This window comes from Oncorhynchus keta, chromosome 32, assembly GCF_023373465.1.
Source record: "Oncorhynchus keta strain PuntledgeMale-10-30-2019 chromosome 32, Oket_V2, whole genome shotgun sequence".
NCBI lineage: Eukaryota > Metazoa > Chordata > Actinopteri > Salmoniformes > Salmonidae > Oncorhynchus > Oncorhynchus keta.
In genome coordinates, this window is record NC_068452.1 from 28,334,285 (window position 1) to 28,357,299 (window position 23,015).

Here is a 23,015-nt window from a genome sequence, read left to right on the forward strand (position 1 = left end):
GGAGGCTTCTGATGTTGACATGCATAAAACCAAGACTTTTCGATCACAGAAGTCAACAAATGAGGGTACCTGGGGACATGCAGGGCCTGGGTTTACCTCCACATCACCCGCGGAACAGAGAAGGAGTAGTATGAGGGTGCGGCTAAAGGCTATCAAAACTGGTCGCCTAGAGCGTTGGGGGCAGAGGATAAGAGGAGCAGGTTTCTGGGCATGGTAGAATATATTCAGGGCATAATGCGCAGACAGGGGTATGGTGGGGTGCGGGTACAGCGGAGGTAAGCCCAGGCACTGGGTGATGATGAGAGAGGTTGTATCTCTGGACATGCTGGTTGTAATGGGTGAGGTCACCGCATGTGTGGGGGGTGGGACAAAGGAGGTAACAGGGGTAAGCAGAGTGGATCTAGGGGCTCCATTGTGAACTAAAACAAAGATAACTAACCTGAACAACAGTATACAAGGCATATTGACATTTGGGAGAGACATACAGCGAGGCATACAGTAATCACAGGTGTTGAATTGGGATCCCAGCATATGGAATAAAAGTGTGGCTTTCTTTGCTCAATCTAATTCATGCTGATAAAAAAATAATCCATAGGCCTAGTGGACACATACTCAAACTAGCACCCTTTTGATAGACTTAAAGGGGCAGTCTGTAGTTGCTACATCAATTTTTTGACTTTCTCCAGGGCCACCCCTTGTCTTTTTACCAAAACCGAGGCGGCGTCCGTATTGTTTCATCTGTGGATTTGCCCTTTAAACAGCTGCATATTATCAAGATAAAGTATCACCAACAAAAAGGTAAACAATAGGCCTATAGGAAATGCAGCATTTCGCATTAATTTTTCACATGTAAATAGCACATTTCAGTAGTGCTCAAAGCATGCCATTCCATGAGCTCACCATTTATTTTTCAACTCAAATCAATGAGTCCAATCAACAAAATCATAGAGTAGGGCTGGCTAATAAATCCTTAGTTTTGGGGTTATGCGCAGGTAAAATCATTTGGGTAATCTATACTTCCATATTTCAAAGTCCTATTCTTGAAGATCCAAGGGGAAAAACATTTATTGGAATGACTGGAATTCTGACTTTGGTTTTAATGTTTATATGTAGTAGAAAGTGATGGGTTAGATTAGAAGAAGCCTACATAGCCAACCCATAAAGAACTATTTAACATCCATAGCTGGCCAGCTATGTAAACTAACATTGATTTGTCCTACAATAGATGTGGTTCGATTGGTGACATACATTTGTCTTCCAATGTATTTTATGGGGAAAGTAATCTTAAAGTACTGAATGTAATCAGAATAAATTAGTTTGGGTAATCCACATTTTTTTACCGATTATAATTTGACAGGTAACTAGTTTTGTTGATAGCTACATTAAGGAAAAATGTACTATGACAGATGTGGTTGTCCCACCTAGCCATCGTAAGATGAATGTAAGTAAGTATCTCTGGATAGGAGCGTCTCCAAAAGGACAATTGTAACATTTCATTGCACAATGTTGACTACAAATGTATTTTCTGAAATCTGGGAGGGCACTTAAGGTTAGTAGCGAGTATCTTTCATGAAGTGAAATGCTTGAGCAACACACAATTTGCTTTGCTCCAAAATAAGTCCTTTATTGATACAAACACCACTTTCTTATACACTGTTCTGAGAAAAAAATGAAATAATCCTAACCACCATATCTACTTTGACCAGAAATGTGATTGACATTTAAAATATATTTCTAGTAAACTTCCAAAATGATTTATTAAAATTAAAACTACAGAAATGCATCAAGTAAAACATTGAAAAATAAATGTCTAAAATTACAAACAAATACTTCAACAAACAAGCAGTTCTCCAGACCCATTGTAATGTGAAATGAAAATTTAAACAAATCCTCAGCCAAAAACAACATAGTTAACTTGTGTATGGACAGAAATAAAATCATAACTGGTGGTAAAAAAGAAAAGATGTCATTCCCTCTTTTTGAGTGGTAGTGATGGTGGGGAGGGGAAATTGGTGGAGTGCATACAAAGAAAATACAAACTTGAACACTGACCAAACTGATGAAAAAGACTGATTCAGCCGTGGGGAGCTGCCAACTAATAAGTCCAGTTTATTTCTTTAAAGTAAAAAAAAATAACCAAATGCACGCAGACATGGAAAAACCAGGATAGCCACCATCACGGAGTCAGTCTATCTGTACTGGTAGTTCATGGTGGGGTCTCCCCTGCCGTATCCTACTGGGTTGTGGTATGGAGCTGGATTAGCACCATAGCTCTGGTTGGCTTCTGCCTGTGCGTTGTAATTTGACTGATTTCCGTAACCTACGGAAAAGAGTAAGTTCATTAGTAAAACAGCTTAGGTTACGGTGGAACCGTGTTCCCCTTTGCCGAGAATCCAACTTACCGTCATAACTATAGTCTTGGCTGGCAACAGTGCTGCCCGTCACCTGGCTGGGGTAGGCAGTGCTGTAAGGATAAACTCCTGCTCCTGCCTGGTTTTGATTGAAGGTCTTATTGCCTTGCCCATAGCCCTGGCCATACTGGTTATAGGCACTCTGGCCAGGGGTGGTCTGGTAGGCCCCTTGGGCCCCTCCACCAACTCCTGGTGGTCCAGGGAAGGTCGACTTGGCCTCCTTTTTGACAGGGGCTTTGGGGGCTGGAGAAGGGCTGGAGTAGCCTCCATCGTTCTGGTAGTATGAACTGTAGGTTCCTGTAGCTGTCACGCCTGTAGTGCTGGCCGCAGGGACTTCAGTAACGGTGCCAGCAGCTGCAGCTCCACCATTTGCTCCACTATTGTAATAATCTAAAAGAAAGAAGCATTAGATTAAGAGGGGGTTTTGTAGAGAGTTCTACTGCTGTCCCACCCATGCTTGTAAAGACACTAAGAATAATACATTGAATCTTCAAGAAAGTGAAGCGTTTCACTAAAATTGTAGTACCACATTATTGAATGGGATATCACATTTATTTTTTAAAAACATACAAGACTTTATTTTTTACTTCACAATCATAATGCAGAATGTCAAAATCAGTCTTGTGCAAGTATCAACAACGCCATGGTTTTTTCATGCCTAATGGTGCCTCACATGTGAGGTAAATGAGGGGCATTGTGAATATTGTCATTTAAGATAAGACTAGCATGTAACCGCTATGATTTAGCAATTCTGACATTTGAATAAAAAAACTGCAAATATTCAAAGCAGCCTTATGATCCCATAACAAAAGGCAAAAAAACAAAACAGGTTGACAATGAGGTGATTGATAATACATGTTCAGACAACAAAATGAAATAAGACCGTTCACATCATAAGAAATGTAACTTTTTCCTAGACATTCAAGACAGATGGCCACAATGGGATCAATCTCCCCAGTCTGACCCACTCCAATGTGCATGTCATCACAGTGGGCCATTATCCATCAGCCAACCATAATGTTCTGGTCTCAATTCCACTAAGGAAGGCAGTCTATTGGAAAAGTGTGCCTGTGGCTTTTGGGATTTCCAGGTGTCCAGGTACGTCCCAGGGTTGGCAGAGGGAATGGAAGTTGACCAAAGGCAACTCACTGGCCTCCCATCTCTCTAGGCGTTGGGACATGAGTTGTGGCAGGTAAGCAAAGGGACCGTTTTTCCCCCAGGGGAGTGATTGGAGTTCATGTTGCAGGAACACTATAGTTTGCTCCTCTTTCTCTACATTTTGTTTTGATTTAAAAGATTGGGATGATCTATGTAGCAAATTCGTGGTAGCCATAGCAGTCTGAGACAAAGTCACCTAAAGAATGAGACAGAGCAGAGAAGGAAAAATGTAATTAGATTGGTTTGTTTTTTGCCATAAAAAGTGGCATGTGTCAATGATTTGGTCAAATTGTTTTCAAACAGCTTTTTTTGTTTGTTGGGACTTTTAGATTTCTCTGCTCCGGTCACGCTCAAGAAGGTGTTTCCTCAGAACAGACTGCTGGTAGGAGGGGTGTCTCTCATATGGGGGGGGTCAAAGTGATATAGATTGAGTCCTGTGGCTTAACAAAGCAGAGAAATGTAAAATCCTAATCGAACCAGGAATAAGAGCACTCCGGTTCCTTCTTTGGTAGTTTGAATGTCATCTAAACAATGGCATACGCTCTACAAAACAAAAATATACTTTTGATTATAGATACAAATGAACTTTTCCCAGGTCTTGTCTTGTCTTGTTGGGAACCTCCAGATGTATGCCACTAACTCTCCTCCAAGATGGCTGGGCATGTTGTGCTCTGATCAAACTACACTGAACTTCTGCTAATATTACAATGTGAGTAGAGTGAGAACCCCCCTTGTAATGTCCTCCTGATAAAGGTGGACATTATAGAGGTCGACCGATTTAAAATCGGTACGGCCGATTACAAGTTTTCATAACAATCGGTAATCAACCTTTTGGACGCCGATAATGGCCAATTACATTACAATCCATGATGAAACTGTGGCAGGCTGACCACCTGTTACGTGAGTGCAGCGTCAAAGGGACCTTGTAGCTGCAACAAGCCAAGGTAAGTTGCTAGCTAGCATTAAACTTATCCTATAGAAAACAATCTTCACATAATCACTCGTTAACTACACATGCTTGACTATATTACTAGGTTAACTAGCTTGTCCTGCGTTGCATATAATCAATGCGGTGCCTGTTAATTTATCATCAAATCACAGCCTAATTCAACTCCACCAAACAACTTCTTTGGGATAGGGGGCAGCATTTTCACTTTTGGATAAATAGCGTGCCCAATGTCAACTTCCTGCTACTCATCCCCAGAATATAAGATATGCATATTAATAGATTTGGATAGAAAACACTGAAGTTAATAAAACTGTTTGACTCAGGTCTGTGAGTATAACAGAACTTATGTAGCAGACAAAACCCAGAGGACAAATCATTCAGATTTTCGTTTTGTTTTTGAGGTCACTGTCTATTCAATGAGTTTATTGGGAAACTAGATTTCTAAGGGACTTGTTTGCAGTTCCTACCGCTTCCACTGGATGTCACCAGTCTTTAGAAATTGGTTGAGGTTATTCCTTTGTGTAATGAAGGAGTACAGCCATTTTGAATGAGTGTCATTTGAAGTCTACTTTTTGAGAGAGGAGCATGACTTGAAAAGTAAAGTGAGTTTGTTGTCTTCCTGTATTGAACACAGATTGTCCCGTATTCAATTTGATAGATTATTAACGTTTAAAAATACCTAAAGCTGTATTACAAAAGTAGGTTTAATGTTTAGGCAATGTTTACAGGTAACTTGAGATATTTTGTAGTGACGTTGCGCAAGTTGGACGCTGTGTTTCTCTGGATCAAAAGCACCAAATAAATGGACATTTTGGATATTGATCGACGGAATTAATCGAACAAAAGGACCATTTGTGATGTTTATGGGACATATTGGAGTGCCAACAAAAGAAGCTTGTCAAAGGCATGATTTATATTTTATTTCTGCGTAGCGCCTGCAGGGTTGAAATATGCTCTCTCTTTGTTTACCGTTGTGCTATCATCAGATAATAGCATCTTATGCTTTCGCCGAAAAACCTTTTTAAAATCTGACATGTTGGCTGGATTCACAACGAGTGTAGCTTAAATTTGGTATCTTACATGTGTGATTTAATGAAAGTTTGATTTTTATAGTATTTTATTTGAATTTGGCGCTCTACATTTTCCCTGGCTATTGGCCAAGAGGGACGCAAGCGTCCCCCCTATCCCAGAGAGGTTAACAAAAGCGCATTAGCGGAAAAAGCACATTCGTTGCACAAATGTACCTAACCATAATCATCAATGCCTTTCTTAAAATCAATACACAGAAGTATATATTTTTTAACCTGCATATTTAGTTAAAATAAATGCATGTTAGCAGGCAATATTACCTTGACAAATTGTCACTTGCCACCGGTTCAACTAAAATACGGAATAGTTCCGTATTTCACTGAAAGTATAAATGTTTTGTTTTCGAAATGATAGTTTCCGGATTTTACCATATTAATGACCAAAGGCTTGTATTTCTGTATTTATTGTAATTACGTCTATGATTTGATATTTGATTAGTATGATTTGATATTTGATGTGGTGGTAGGCAGCAGCAAGCTCGTAAGCAATCATTCAAACAGCACTTTACTGCGTTTTGCCAGCAGCTCTTAGCAGTGCTTGAAGCACAGCGCTGTTTATGACTTCAAGCCTATCAACTACCGAGATTAAGCTGGCATTACTAAAGTGCCTATAAGAACATCCAATAGTCAAAGGTATATGAAATACAAATGGTATAGAGAGAAATATATTAATTCCTATAATAACTACAACCTAAAACTTCTTAGCTGGGAATATTGAACCACCAGCTTTCATATGTTCTCATGTTCTGAGCAAGGAACTTAAACGTTAGCTTTTTTACATGGTACATATTGCACTTTTACCTTCAACACTGTTTTTGCATTATTTAAACCAAATTGAACATGTTTCATTATTTGAGACCAAATAGATTTTCTTTATTATATTAAGTTAAAATCAAAAAAGGTTCATTCAGTAGCTTTGTAATTATTACAAATATAAAAATCGGTATCTGCTTTTTTTGGTCCTCCCAATAAATCGGTATCGGCGTTAAAATTATAATCGGTCGACCTCTAGTGGACATATCAAATAAAAACCAGACTAGAAGTCGGAAAACTATTCCAGTGATTGGAAGATGAGCGAAAGTCAATACTCACTATAGCCTCCAGAGTTTCCATTGTTCCCATATCCATAACTTCCATAGCCACCTGAGGAGTTAAGCAAACCAACCATTACATTTCTCAGCTGACGTGAGATGTTGCCTACCATTTAATATATTGAAGAACCGTATTTACAGCATAAAGTCAATTCAGGTACAGAACACACAATTGCAAATAATACCTTCAGAAAGTACTCATACCCCATGACTTTTTTATCCTAAAAAACCCAGTCCTTAAAGATTACAAGAATATCCATAACATGATGCAGCCACCACTAGGCTTGAAAATATGGAGTGGTACGCCGTATTGGGTTTGCCCCAAACACTGTATTCAGGACAAAAAGTGGATTGCTTTGCCACATTTTTTGCAGGATTTGTTTAGTGCCTTGTTGCAAACAGGATGCATCTTTTGGAATATGTTTTACTCTGTACAAGCTTCCTTTTCGCCGTCAATTAGGTTAGTGTTGTGGAGTAACTAATGTTGATCCATCCTCAGTTACTCCGATCACAGCCATTAAACTCTGTACCCGTTTTAAAGTCACCATTGGCCTCAAATCTCTGAGCGGTTTCCCTCCTCTCCGGCAACTGAGTTGGGAAGGACGCCTTTATCTTTGTAGTGACTGGGTGTATTGATACACCATCCAAAGTGTAATTAGTAACTTCCCCATGCGCAAAGGGATTACTTTATGAAATAATTTTTACACCCATCTACCAATATGTGCCCTTCTTTGCGAGGCATTGGAAAACCTCCCTGGTCTTTGTGGTTGAATCTGTGTTTGAAATTCACTGCTCAACTTAGGAACCTAACAAATAATTGCATACAGAGATGGGGTAGATATTCAAAAATGTGACATTGAGGTAATGCGTGTTGGCCAATGACAAACTATACATTTAATCAATTTTAAATTCAGGCTGTAACAAAACATGAAGAAAATAAAGGGGTGTGAATACTTTGAGGGCACTGTAGGAAGCATATAGCTCTGTTTTACCTTGTCCATAGCTGCCACCGTTATTGAAGCCTCGGCCCCTCCCCCTGCCACGCCCTCTACCTCTGCCCCTGGGAGTGGCTGCCGGGTCACCAGTCGGGTCACCCATCATGCCAAACCCATGCTGTTGGGAGAAAACACAAGGATTAAATGGACAGACGGGTCAGCAGCAACCATCATTACTCAGCTAATATATTTTTACAAACAATAGCAAGCAAAGATATAGAGTAAGGCAGAGGGAATCTTACCATTGGGAGTTTCTTCTTCTTGGCTGCCTCAGTCACAGAGCCCTCTGGGAAGAGTTTGTCCAGGGCTGCCAAGGCAGCATAGGCCTTGGCCACCTTCTTATTGGAGCCAGTCCCTTGGAACTTCTGTTCGTCTATCTCCACCTGGAACAGGGGGAAAGACAGGTCAATACATAGACAGGAACAGAATAAAGCATGGGACACATAATTTGTGTCAAAGCCAAGCTCATGTTGTTATTGTCAATGTTTAAAAAGGACAAGTTCACTTTATTTGAACCAAATTTCAATTTGTTTGTTGTTATAGAAGTGTCCAGACACTGTTTTGAAAAATGTACCTCACCAATATCAATCAATCAAATTTTATTTATATAGCCCTTCGTACATCAGCTGATATCTCAAAGTGCTGTACAGAAACCCAGCCTAAAACCCCAAACAGCAAGCAATGCAGGTGTAGAAGCACTTCCTTGTTGCTCATTCTGCAGTATGGGGGCCACAGATATACATGAACAAAGCTCCAAAAACACCCCAATGTAATGTTAGAAATGACAAAGCTCCCAGTATAGTGATGCACAGGTGTAAATACTCAAAACACAAAATTTTAAAATAGACACCTCTATAAAATTTTAATAAAATCGAGATTGGTGCAAATAAAGTAAACTTCATTCATTGAAGCAGCTAGATATTTACTGTTAGATCCTAAAGGCATCAGTCTGGTTTCAGGATGGATGGGAACGTCGTCCACGCCTGAGACACTTACCTCCATGACGAAGCGTTTGTCGTGGCTGCCTCCGGTCTCTGAGATGAGCTCATACTTGAGGCCGCGCCGCTTCTCGTTCAGCTCCATCACAGGGTTCTTCCCATGTTTGGTCAGGATTGGTCCCTGTTGACGAGCACTCTAAGACAAAGAGACAGACATTTTAATTTCTCTGTAAACAAGAGCAATACAATAAACTGGAGTCAAAACCGAGCCTAGAAGACCCATACCTCTGCACCGTCTGTGGCCTCCACGCTGTCCGCCCCTGTGGCTGCAGTGTCCATTGCGATGGGAGTGATGCAGGGTTTCACCACCTCCACAATGGCCGTTGCCACCTCAGTCTTCACTGGCTCAGCAGTCTTCAGCTCCACACCTGTGGGGAGGCCCATGTCCTGGAGGACCTATGATTGGGCCAGGCAGAAGATTGGAAATGAAAATGTGAAGCGCAGCAGACAATAGTTACAATCTACAGATTTCATGACAACACACCAAACGCTTAGAACATATACCACTTACCCCGTACATCCACATCCACCCACTCACCTTGACAGCAACGTGAAGCTTGGCAGTGCGTTTGGATGGGCCTGAGGCTTCAAAGCTCTTGCTGTCCACCTCAACAGCCATGGTGAAGACTGGTACGTGCACCGGGCCAGTTTGGGAGAGGAGTTTATACTGCAGGCCAGGCTTCAGCTGGTTCAGCCTCATCAGAGCATTCATGGCCTGGGGAGGCTCTGACTTCTCATCTGGGGCTGGGGGGAGTGAAGATAAAGATTATTTTTGAAGAACACTGAAGAACTGTGCTGAACAGGAAGAACTTGGCAACACCTACATTTCTTTTGCAACTTCTTTTTCTTCTTGTTTGGACTTTTGTCCTCCCCTCCTTCCTCCTCCTCGATGGGCCTCTTCATTGGTGGGGCGTAGGTTGTACTGGGGGGGATTTGGACTGCAACAAAAAGACAAGGACTGCTGAGCCTTTCCAAAATAAGTACACTAAATTGTATGCACATGTCTGCAGCCTGGCTTACCTGTATAGTCAATTGGGGTCTCGCTCCTGGGTTTCCGGGGCATTTTGGAAGGAAGGGGGTCCATCCCTAGCACTTTGTGAAGCTGTCCGAAGGCAGACAGCCTTAAGGCATGCTGAAAACAGATGAACAAGTGGTGATTTTTTTCCCTTTCACTACAGCAAACAGGGTGTAGATTTTCAAAAATATTTGTACCCCTTTTTCGTGGTATCCAATTGGTAGTTACAGTCGTCGCATCGCTGCAACTCCCGTACGAACGCGGGAGAGATGAATCCTCCAAAGCACCACCCAACCAAGCCGCACTGCTTCTTGACAATGCCCACTTAACCCAGAAGCCAGCCACACCAATGTGTCGGAGGAAACACCATACGCCTGGCGACGGTGTCAGCATGCATGCGCCCGGCACGTCACAGGAGTCACTAGAACACGATGGGACAAGGACATCCCTGCCGGCCAAACCCTCCCCTAACCCGGACGATGCAGGGTCTCCCGAGCACAGCCAGCTGCGACAGAGCCTGGACTCAAACCAGGATCTCTAGTGGCACAGCTAGCAACTGCGATGCCTTAGACAACTGCGCCACACGGGATGCCCTGTGGATGTAGATGTGACTCACCTGGGCACTCTGTGTGAGGTCCTCCCTCTGCTGGAGGTCCAGGTGGCCAATAGCATCTGTCAGATCCTTCTCACATGGATCACAGATTCCAGCACCATCTAAAAACAAACAGGCACATTTTTACAATCTTTTGGCTTGTGATGTGGAGCCGAGGTACGAGGACATGTCCTCTCCGCTCTTTGAGACTACTCACCAGCCATGAGGATTCCAGAAGCCAGACACTCCAAAACTCTTCGCAGAGCCTCTCCTGCCCCCATTGGCCGGTTCCCTGTGCCAATTGCCTTCTCACACAGCAGCTCTATTGGCTAGAAGGGGTGAAGGGAAGATGTTTGAATTTCTAGATGTTTGGCAAATTGGATAAAAAGGCTGTAAATAAGAAATTGTTGCAGTTTGATGTACTCAGCCCCTTAAAATAAATTCCCATTTTACACATTAAACCTGACCACTGTAATTAGAAAGACATTTCTCAAACAAAATTTGCATTCAAAGAACCAGCTGGCAGAAAATGCTTCTGGTGACTCACCCATCCATGCAGTGGGGCCCAAGTGGGGACACGGGAGCACAAGTCCCTCAGGATACGGATGACAATGACGCAGGACCTCAGCCCATTGGCCCTGGCCTGGAGACACAAGCAGGGAGGGGGAGGAGGGAGAGGGAGCCTTAGTCAAACAAGAACTCACAAAAACACGAAGACGCAGCTACATCAAAAAGCCACACAGACTAACGGCTCTGCTTTGTCATTATTGTGGTACAGAATGGGAAGAGTGCAGTACGAATCTGATATTTGTTCTGTCTGCATTTGTGGTTATTGAATTTAATATACAACTCCATGTGTGTGAAATAAAAAGCAGATTTGATCAGTGGTACAGTAATAGGTATGACCGAGTGGTGATTGTTGAGCAATTGTGCTTATTGCAGCTCCGTATCAAAAATGTGTCAACTTGTGAGATTCTGTTAAATGATTAGGAGGGAGAAGGGGAGTCAATGTACAGCCAAATGCTGGCATGGAAAAATGTAGGACAATGACAGTATTTATAATGTGCTTAGTTTAATGAGTGGTGATACAATAACATTTAGAGCTACTGTAAGGTGTATACCAGGGGCCTCATTTATAACCATTGCGTGAATTTAAAGGTAAATATGTGCATCATTTCTGAAAAGACTGCGCACGGAGACTGAAAAGACTGCGCACGGAGACTGAAAAGACTGCGCAAGGATTTATACAAACTTTGCGCATGTCAAACATATGCATTTTCCCCGTTAGAAATCAGACCGGTCATAATTATTTTTAAGTATGCGCGTTAACAAGCACGATAACTCCACCAGAAACTCACATATTTCACATTTTATGGTGACAATAATGCCCTCATTTGCAGTATACTAGTATGTATTGGAATTAGGCAAAGACAGCATCTAAAGGGAATAGCAATGGTGAACTTGATCAAATGTCTTGTGTTGCCAGAATGTTCTCTTATGCTGTATTTGACTGTTTCTGAAAGACAAAATGAATTGCAAATTGTGGACCTGTAAACAGATCGTTGAATGCAAATGTTTTGCATTGACTTTTCCCCCACAAACTTAAATACGTAGCAATTCCCGCAAGTTCTAAAATAATATCTACTCTGTAAAATAAAAATTAAACCTACCATAGGCCCACACACTTCAATGCAAAAGATCAACTGCCTGTTCACCTGTAAATTCTCCTGTTGGATGCATAGACTAAAAACATGACATTATAAATAGCACATCCAATTGGCCCAAATGAGAGGTGTCATGGTCATTTGTTGTATGGCTACTTCAGGAATATAAACTCAACAGTCTTAACATGGCCAGAAAAGTTGAGGAATGTAATTATGCAAATGGTTAGGTTGTATGTTTTATGCTTCTAAATTAAATGTCTACTGGAGAAATTTGACATTACCGTATTCAGATGTAGGCCTAGCCTACAAACGTCAATGAAAAGGTGAACAGTCTGTTCTACTGTTAAACAGCATTTTGGAATGGATCACAGAGCAAAATACAGTAGTAAATAGATAAGCTATTTCAAGTAACATAAGTGAAATTCAACGAGCGATGGGAAAAATGGTAGCCTACACTAACTTGTTGTAGGCCTATAGACCATTTTGCGAGTAACCCTTGAGTCAGAAAAGCTAAAGAATTTATTCTGCAATGATCATGTGAGTGAAATAGGATTTTATTTTAGAATTCAAAGAAAATAACATTTTGCTCTTCTCGCTAAATGGATGATTTTGGCATTATTTTTAGCTAGGCCACCCGTTTGTTATGAGTAGGAGTAATATTCCCCATTAGCACAAGTCTACCACTTCCACCCTGCAATGTAATACTTCAACCACCAGAAACTGTGCTTATGCATGGTCTAAAGTTTGCGGGAGGAAGGCACATTCACAGAGTTCATTTTAAAAAATTAATACCAACTTTGGTGCACGCATGTTTTGGGGAATATTTTGTGCATAAGCAACATTTATAAATGAGGGCCCAGAAGACTGACGAGTGAACATACATTTCTAACTAAGGTGCAATATTCCTTTTTTTGTGGCACACAGAAAGCTGAAACAGCCAGAGCATGGGGGATTGGAGCCTACACACTCTACAAGAACAGGCTGCAGAGATGGAGTGCTTACAGTTAAGAGCGAGAGATGACAGTTCACTATGATGACTAAGAATCAACATAGTCCACAACGAGGAATCAACCTCAATACAATATGATGGTACAAAAAAAGGTTTGAGAATATTTGAGAATATTTGAGAAATATTGCACCCGAGTGTAGCAAGTTAGTTCCACATCTCTGATCAAAATTAAGCAGTGGTTTAAGACAACAGTTGCTTTGAGGGGATTGTTGAACGTCCTAAAAGCAGCATTGAACATTTTCAATGACACTGCAATCAAACCTGTTAAGTCAGCAGAGCATCTCTACAAGGTAATGACAAAGGTTTCCTTGGAAACGCTATAAAAACCACAGAGTAAGAAGTCTACTACAGGTGATAGATACACTTCGAAAGGACATTTAAAAATCAAAACACAGAAAAAACAACCAAAGAAAGAAACTGTGTCAAATGGAAAAAAACTCAACTACTTTTAAGACAAATAAAGACAAGATGCAAACCTGGAACCACTTGGCGTGGCGAAGAGACGCCAAGGCAGTAAGGCATTTCTGCCTGTCCAGAACATCCGGTGGATCGTTGACTGATAGCGTTTCTATTGGCGGGTGGAATAAGAAGACAAGGTACAGTTTGACCAAGGGGGGTTCTGTCACACGGCCAGGGGGAGTAGGCAGCTTTCCCAAACCACAGGCAGGACGGGGAAGGGGAGGGGGACCCCCCCACCTGGAGAACTAATAGTCTGAACCTCTCAGTGAAACTGCAATTACACTAAAGATATGTAACTTCAACCCACTTCAGAAACTGTTGTTAAGTGGGTGATTTCTTAAGATAACTCCCAGTAGGCCTATATGGAGAAAAATGTGTATGGATGTAAGATTACAGTGGGAGTGAATGATCAAAAGGGAGGTTGTCTCCATTATGTTAACTCAATGTCAACTCGTATGCCTCAGCCCAGTTATGAAGTCTGAGTGCTTTGCTATAACAATGAGAGGTAGAGCCACTCCCCTTCACCCCTATACTGGGTGTACTGCTTAGCCCCTTCCGAGACAGAGAGCGTCCAGTTGGTCAAAGGTCCAGCGTCCCTAAAAAATTGACAAACTAGAAGGCTTGACAGAGAGAATCAGATGCACAAAATTATCAAAACAAGTCCACACTGCAGCAAAACTGATGGCCTTCAAGAGCCAAACTGGGCTTCAATGTTGACACAGCTATAGATAAGGCTAGGTTGATGCCTGTTGGGTACATCCAACTTCCGGTTTAGAATGTCTGAGGGGGAACATGGGCCGCCACAGACTAGTATCCTTTCCCATAATATACAGTGCCCTCCGTAATTGGGAAAGCAACGCGTTTTGTCTCCTTTTGGCTCTATAGTCCAAAAGTTTTGATTTCAAATCCAACAATGACTAGGAGGTTAAAGTGCAGACCATCAGCTTGTGTTTGAGGTTATCTATACCGGGTGAACCGTTTAGTAATTACAGCACTTTTTGTACAAATTCACTTGTGTATAAAAGTAGTTAAAAGTTTCACATTTGGTCCTATATTCATAGCATGCAATGACTACATAAAGCTTGACTCAACATTTGTTGGATGCATTTTCTGTTTGTTTTGGTTGTGTTTCAGATTATTTTGTGCACAATAGAAATGTATGGTATATAATGTAGTGTGTCGTTTTGGAGTAACCTTCATTGTAAATAAGAATACGTTTCTAAAACACTACAAGAATATGGATGCTACCATGATTACAGATAATCCTAAATTAATCGTGAATAATGATGTGTGAGAAAGTTGGAAGCACAAGTACACTGAAAAAACATGCTTACATCTCACAATTACAGGGGAGGTTAGCATTTTTTGGGGTGGTATGATATTTGTGTATCTAACTTCAACAAATAATTGACGATTAATTCAGGATTATCCGTAATCATGATAGCATCCACAAGCTTGACGTAGTCATTGTGTGCTATGAACATGGGACCAAACACTAAACTTATTACTACTTTAATACACAAGTGAATTTGTCCCAATACTTTTGGTCAGGGGGTGACTATGTACAAAAAGGGCTGTACTTTAACAGTTCACCGATATGGATATCACCGATATGGAAAATATCCTCAAATTAAAGCTAACAGTCTGCACTTTAAGCTCATGGTCATTGATTTCGTATCCAAAATGTTGAAGTATAGAGCCAAATTTTAAAATAAAAATGCTTCATTGTGCCAATAATTACAGAGGGCACTGTAGGTATTTATGGCATTAATTATTGAACTTATGACTCCCTTTGCGTCGGACATACCCCCATGGATTGGCTTTACAAAGACTACGATCACAGTTGTCCCCTGATTTTTACTGTGACTGGGAGAAGTGACATTCAGCCATGCAAAGTCAAAGAGCCCCTGGCGTTATCTGTAACCCGTGTCCTCCCTGCTGATGAACATCAGTCAACAGCCCACTGCTGGGTCTAGTAACCAGAACACTTGACAACACTTTGCAACTCATTTTTGCTGCAATGCAAACCGTTCATCAGTGTTCAGTATAAAACATGCAAACAAAGTGGTGTTTGTTTTTTTGTTATTCTCAGTAAGCCTTCATATAGTTGATGTCTGGACTCCATAGGGAATAGAAAACCTTTTTCAGTCAGTAACTATCCTTTCTATACTGTGTATTGGGCCATCAAAAATGTACATCACATTACATGGAACTACGAGAGTCTAAAGAGCTATAAACATAGCATTGCATGACAGTTCCCACACATCCCCTAGCTCCATTGAAGGCCCAATAAACAATATCTGTCTAGACTGGCTGCCAGCCTGTCCAGTCTCCCTGCCTAAGGGGGCGCTAGTGAACCATCTGCCCCTGTGTGGCAGCCTACCTCCGGCAGCCTGTTTCTCCACCTCCTCGCGGACCAGGGGGGACGTCATGTTGATAGTCAGGGTCAGGGGAGCCTCCTTGGTGCTCTTGATCACGATGGTGGCTTCACGGATGACCTGAGTGACCTCATACTTGTCCTCTGTGATGGTCTGCCAGGTAGAACAGGAGGGATTGTTAATACAATAGCCATGTAGTGGCTAACCCACCAAACAGTCAAGGTCATGTAACACCAAGTAAAAAAACAACAAAAAAACAATTTGCTACCGAATTCAGTTGTGACTATTCCTCCCAAATGAACGCATCACCCCACAACTGAAATGATGCAGGAGAGTATATTCTCGAAAGGTCAAATTCAACTTCACAAAGCCAACTCTATATGAAGACACAGAAAACACCAGTAGGTAAATGGACTCACCTTGAGTTGCACAGCCAGGTTGTCTGCCACATTCTTCAGCAGGGTGATGGTGGGTTTGTCCTTGCACAAAAGCACCAGCTCCAGGTCTAGGTCCCCCTTCAGCAGCAAGCCCTTGGCAACCAGGCCCACCCTCATCACCCCACGCAGGGACCGTGTGGCCTGTTCCGACACCTTGGGCTCACTGGCAGAGGAGACATGGGTACCCAGGTCAATTACTTTTGAAACTTAAAGCTGAAAGTGATGCTGCCTTCACCAACACTCCAGCCTTGATGGTGCAAAACGTATTTCAACGCAACTGACATTTTGTACCCCATGCACCATTTTGAATACAATTTCCCACTCCCTTACCTTTCTTTATCGGACTCGGTTCCGTCTGGCTCAGACTTGACCACCTTCTCCTGCTCGTCCAGCCAGTCGGAGACAGCCTTGAGGGCACGCTCTGTGTGGGACACCATGTTCTGCACACCCTCCAGCTCCTCCTGTGTGGGGTACACAGCGGAGTGCTTGGCCATCACGTGGCGATCGTCATTCATGAAGATACGCATGGAGCGGTGGCGCAGGGGAGGAGGCTGGATGGGAAAAGAGGAGTTATTTTAAGGAATTACCTTCAGCAGTTCACAATTGTAGGCAGTAAGTGGCTTTGATAGGAAGAAACAGTCAATGAGATAAACCCACCCCCCCTGTAATGCTCAAAATACAGTAATGACTAACAAGGACTATTTCACTTTGTCAGCTTTCACTGTCCTTACATACACATCCATGGACTACTGCTGGGTGAGAGTCATGCCCAATTAGAAGAGTGCAATCAAGTGCACTCTGCCCAGGGCAGTTTTGACAGGCAGCAACCTGAATTACCCTTAGTGGACATTTGATGGAACTTATTTTTTTTAGGTCTACTTATATACCACGTCCTTGTTAACTTACAAATAATCTTCTCAATCAATTATGTCAGAAAAATACAGTCAAATGTTTGCAGAGGCAAATTATTATGGTGGTGAGGCTAGTAAAATGTAAGCGCTCCATGTTCACTACCAAAGAGAAACGGTTTACACAAAATAGCCTTACTAAAAATGAGTGTATAAGAAAAGCTGTACCATAGTTGCTTTAGAGTCTTCGATCCTGTGTATATGGCAGTGATACAAGAACAGGTCCTTCCTGAGACAGAACACCAACACTGCTGCTTCGTTCTGCTGACAACAAAAGGGACATGTTTAAAATTAGCAAAGCAATAAAAAGGCCAGATTCCCCTGGAATAGCAATGTCATTTTATTGATAATATAAAAACATGGTATGTAAGGGTAACAGAACATAGGTCTGTTCAAAGAAATCCCTAAGGATGCGCCTTCCTAAAGTGAAGGGTGGCTTTGCATGACAAGGGAAATTCCATGCTAACGGAATTACACGGAGACACCAATTTTTCACTTTAAAATGTATACCAAACAAACCATTTACTTCTAAGTTTAACAAACCAACAACTATGCACATTGACTGCTTTAAACTATTTACACAGTAGGAGTCTCAGCATAATTCAGATAACATGGAATTTCCCATAGGCTAAGTGTGCTGATCCGGCAGTAACATGGTGTTCCTACTGCAGCCTGTTGCAAACCTGAGTTGTGTTCAGTAGGCACGGAATGAGGGAGGGGAAAAAAAAAAATAGGACTCAATGAGCACTGTTATTGGACAAGGTTGCGCCTCTGCGTCAAAATGTTTCTCCCATTTGAGCCTCACTGTATAAAACCCAGCGCCAAAAGTGTTGATTTAAAAATGGGCAGCTCCATCATTGTAGGCCTACAGATGAGCAGGACACCTGTCACATTCTTCCTCCCAAAAATAAAAGATGGGAGAAGTTGGACCAGGGCTGAAGCAGTGCCAGGACAACTGTAGCACAATCCTTAGGGGCACCAACAGCATCTACTTTCAAAACACTGATTCAATCAGTTTGATTATGAATCAGTTCTGCAGGAGCAGATGCCAGTGACTAAAACGTAGCTCTACCAAGGAAAATAAATTGGGCTACTGCCCCTGTATACCAGTATGACTCCGAGAACAATAACGACCTAAAAAAAACATGGTTCTTCAGTTAGCCGTTGAGTTTGAAATTAACATTTCAGAGCCCATGTACAGTCTGGAATGATATGGGTATCAGTTACCAGACAGACCTGCAGTACATGCAGTCCTAAAGCCAAAATGCATTTAACACATGAGCACACTGCAGTTAAAATCTATGAACGGTTCATTACAGTTGACATCAATTATAAACTGAAAGTACCCCACGGCTTGAGCCGCCCAGTTCTGACAGTAAACCTGGCTGAGAAGTCATCCAAGGTACACAACCAAACTGATCATTTCTATCATGTGTCAAATCCCTCCATTCAGGAAACTAGCTACACATTGTAACGGCAGCGATATGTGAATGCTTCCATACAGCCGTTACACCTTAGCTAGTGTAAAACAGCAGGAGCAATTTTTCAACTAACATTTACAAAGCGATAACTTCCCCAATTCTCAACTTACCAGTCTTCTCAAAACCCATCGCTAGTTGCAGGAGAAACATTTGAAGGATGGAGAACAAGACACCCTTTTTTGGAGTTTTATTTGTTAAATTTCAGAATAAAAACAATATTTACTCAAAAAGGGTTTTGATTGTTTTCCCATCATCCCCTGATTCAGCATATACCCTTTTCATGGCACGCTTGGTTCAATAGCTATTGATGCAGGGTTCATAGACAGTGAAAAGCCAAATTAAAAGGACTTAAGTACTTTAAGCGCTAAAATGTATTTTCAATGACCAACTTGTGATAGTTCCTATTATGCAATAATTTCTAGTCGCCACCAGATAACCATGTATCTCCACAACCTCATGAAAAAGAAACCCGCAGCTTACATCACTACCTTAGAAGTTCTACTCAGTGTTGTTTCACTACATACATGGTGGTAAGTGAGTAGAAACGTAACTTGAGTAGTGATGAGCAGGGTTTGACATGCCTAATGGCATAATACTTCCGGCCCTTCTTTGGACACTGTGTTAACAACCCTCCAGGCAAGCTTCAATGCCATACAACTCTCCTTCCGTGGCCTCCAATTGCTCTTAAATACAAGTAAAACTAAATGCATGCTCTTCAACCGATCGCTACCTGCACCTACCCGCCTGTCCAACATCACTACTCTGGACGGCTCTGACTTAGAATACGTGGACAACTACAAATACTTAGGTGTCTGGTTAGACTGTAAACTCTCCTTCCAGACCCATATCAAACATCTCCAATCCAAAGTTAAATCTAGAATTGGCTTCCTATTTCGCAACAAAGCATCCTTCACTCATGCTGCCAAACATACCATTGTAAAACTGACCATCCTACCAATCCTCGACTTTGGCGATGTCATTTACAAAATAGCCTCCAATACCCTACTCAGCAAATTGGATGCAGTCTATCACAGTGCAATCTGTTTTGTCACCAAAGCCCCATATACTACCCACCATTGCGACCTGTACGCTCTCGTTGGCTGGCCCTCGCTTCATATTCGTCGCCAAACCCACTGGCTCCATGTCATCTACAAGACCCTGCTAGGTAAAGTCCCCCCTTATCTCAGCTCGCTGGTCACCATAGCATCTCCCACCTGTAGCACACGCTCCAGCAGGTATATCTCTCTAGTCACCCCCAAAAAACAATTATTTCTTTGACCGCCTCTCCTTCCAGTTCTCTGCTGCCAATGACTGGAACAAACTACAAAAATCTCTGAAACTGGAAACACTCATCTCCCTCACTAGCTTTAAGCACCAACTGTCAGAGCAGCTCACAGATTACTGCACCTGTACATAGCCCACCTTTGTAACTTAGCCCAATCAACTACCTCTTTCCCAACTGTATTTAATTTATTTATTTTGCTCCTTTGCACCCCATTATTTTTATTTCTACTTTGCACATTCTTCCATTGCAAAACTACCATTCCAGTGTTTTACTTGCTATATTGTATTTACTTTGCCACCATGGCCTTTTTTTGCCTTTACCTCCCTTCTCACCTCATTTGCTCACATTGTATATAGACTTGTTTATACTGTATTATTGACTGTATATTTGTTTTACTCCATGTGTAACTCTGTTTAGTTGTATCTGTCGAACTACTTTGCTTTATCTTGGCTAGGTCGCAATTGTAAATGAGAACTTGTTCTCAACTTGCCTACCTGGTTAAATAAAGGTGAAATAAATAAATAAAAGAAAAATAATTTACTACACAATTCCAGCTTAATGACTATTGTATTTTTATTGGGCATCTACTACTTAATAGCTACGAAGAAGTGTCTTGCTTCTGATCGGCTGTTTTAGTGTCGCTATTTGGAATGGCTGTGTGAGGAAAACAGCATGAGAACGGCAGGAGCCTGTGAATGAGGCGATTGGCAACAAAGGTCTGGAGGTTGTTGCAGAGGAAAACATCACAATGTAGAACTGGCGCCAGTGCAGGCAGGATGCAGCGTGTGCCTTTCCCCCTTCAGGGCTCATTCACCCATGCTCGCATGTCATTGAAAATAAGAATTTGTTCTTAACTGACTTGCCTAGTTAAATAACGGTAAAAAAAATATATTTAAAAAATAAAAAAATGTCAGTGATGCATTTGTTGCACTTTACAGTGTGGGTTGGTTGGGTCCAGTGATGTTAAAAAAATAAATTAAAATTAAAAAGTCAATTGTTGGTCCCATGTTTCATTACATGAAATAAAAGATATCAAAAATCCAGCAATGCGCAAAAAGCAGGACTATATCTAAATTTGTCTGCCATTTTGGCATTTCATAAACATGAGCATCTTCTGTTCTATTATTTTAATTGAAGTACTTATCCAAGTATCAACTCGAGAAATTCCAGTGGTTTTCCAGAGTACCAAATTCAAGTACTTTAAGGCACCTTTTGCAAACCCTGTTGAGAGCAAACCGAATAATCCAACACAAATCTAACTTTACATTGGTGCTGAACGAACCATATACCTACTGCTCAATCTAAAAAGTTGGGTAAACAGTACTTTCCTGTGGATATTTTGTCTCAAATGTCAAGCAGCTGAAGGACAAACCACTCTGACGGTGGTTTGTCAGTAAAGTGTATATGTAATTGTATTCAAAATTGTGGCCTGTCAGGAACATTTACATAATAATTTGCTACCAAGGGCCTAGCCAGCAGATCCGACCCACTTGCTTAGTGGCACTAGGGTCGGACATGCTTCCTGTCTAGATTAAGACACTGTGGAACCGGCACAAAATATGGCTTGGGAAAACACCTCAATCCTGGGATGATAACTGGTTGTACTACAAATTGTCCCATCATCCCAACTGTTACACCAAGAAGACCGAATGACTGCTTGATTTTAAGTAAACTGATGTTTGTCCTAATGTTAGCTAACAGTAGCCATTATGGATTTGCATGTCACCTGAACAACAAAGGAGCCAATTGGCTGACACTGATATTCCAAAATGGCTGTTGTGGCTTATGCTACCTAACCCGAGGAAAAACACACTTTTTATGGAAAAAAAACTACCGGTTGATAAATAATGTGACAATTCAGCATACAGAGCTATATTTTGCGCATGCTCTGTGGTGTCTTTATCTACACATGAACGCTGTCTAACCCTAGTCAGTGTTGCTGTAAGCAAGTGGGTAGGACCTGCTGGCTAATCGAATTCTTCCAGTCGCCATTTTAATTTCAAACCTCAATTCAGTGCGCCAGTCTGGAATATGCCGCCTGCACAAGTCACACCACAATTAGACTGCTAGCTATGTGGGTATAGCTAGATAGTTACATATAAAATGCCATATGCGATCGCCATGATATTGTGATAACTAGCCAGTTAGCTAGATAACGTTTCATGAGATTAGCTAGCGTGGTAAGCACAAGATGGTCGTGTCCTCGCATTGTAGCTAACGTTAATTAGCCATAGCGACGTAGGCATTCAAACATAACTTTGGCCAAAATCCTGCATTTGCTTTCAATTCCTATTCGCCTATCTTACTAATATTTTTTCTCCATAATATAAGGTTAGGTAGCTAGCATGCTGCCTTGCTTGTGGTTCGAGCTAAGGGAGCGTTCTGAACAAAGAGGGCTGCTGCTAGGCTAACGTTAGCTTGCGAGACGTAATTCATACAACGGCAAATGAATGTCACCGGTAATATAGTTGCTTAATTCATGTTCATATGGACGGTGGTAATCATTTCATAAATCTGAAACATCCTTCTAAACTTACCAATTCTGTAACGCTTCGCTCCAACTCTCTTCGCGGAGGAGCAGAAATGACTACCTGAACAGCAAATTCTGAAAGCTAATTGGGCGAAAGTAGCATGTGACTAAAGAAGTAGCCAATCCCGTTTCACCTTTCGATGTATAATCTGAAATGTAAATTACAAGATAGCTAGTTCATGAGTCATTACCGTACTGTAGGATAATCACCAGCCAATTTTCCCAAATTACATAGCTACTGTATATCATTATTTAATTATTAACTCTATACACCATGCCCTGTTTACCCAGGATACACAGTAGTTATTATTTGATATCTGGGGTTTCCATTAAAGTATGTGACTAAACACACACATTTCAGACATAAAATGTGGTATATTTAAACAATAATGCCTGAGGAGGTGTGGTATATGGCCAATATACCACGGCAAAGGGCTGTTCTTACCCACAACGCATCGGCGGAGTGCCTGGACAGCCCTTAGCCATGGTATATTGGCCATATATCACAAACCCCAGAGGTGCCTTATTGATATTATAAACTGGTTACCAATGTAATTGAAGCAGTAA

General features: G+C 41.6%; 1 protein-coding gene across 3 annotated transcripts; it reads right to left on the reverse strand.

Annotated features, from left to right (window-relative positions):
* Window positions 1–1,598: 1,598 nt before the first annotated feature.
* On the reverse strand, window positions 1,599–22,550 carry LOC118365542 (interleukin enhancer-binding factor 3 homolog). 3 transcript variants are annotated; one of them, XM_035747836.2, is made up of 19 exons: window positions 22,456–22,550; window positions 17,321–17,416; window positions 16,575–16,795; window positions 16,227–16,407; window positions 15,813–15,960; window positions 13,447–13,538; window positions 10,845–10,940; window positions 10,515–10,626; window positions 10,322–10,419; window positions 9,711–9,822; window positions 9,515–9,628; window positions 9,229–9,434; window positions 8,916–9,086; window positions 8,689–8,826; window positions 7,935–8,075; window positions 7,690–7,810; window positions 6,699–6,749; window positions 2,403–2,801; window positions 1,599–2,320 (listed from the first exon to the last, which is right to left on the reverse strand). In XM_035747836.2, exons 2-19 carry the CDS (start codon window positions 17,321–17,323, stop codon window positions 2,190–2,192), a joined length of 2,535 nt encoding a protein of 844 aa, XP_035603729.1. In that variant the 5' UTR covers window positions 17,324–17,416; window positions 22,456–22,550; the 3' UTR covers window positions 1,599–2,189. The 3 variants fall into 3 exon arrangements, with proteins under 3 accessions (XP_035603729.1, XP_035603728.1, XP_035603730.1); XM_035747835.1 differs by having other exon boundaries at window positions 17,321–17,413; window positions 22,456–22,529; XM_035747837.1 differs by lacking the exons at window positions 1,599–2,320; window positions 2,403–2,801 and adding an exon at window positions 2,918–3,765 and having other exon boundaries at window positions 17,321–17,413; window positions 22,456–22,529.
* Between the last annotated feature and the right edge of the window lie 465 nt (window positions 22,551–23,015).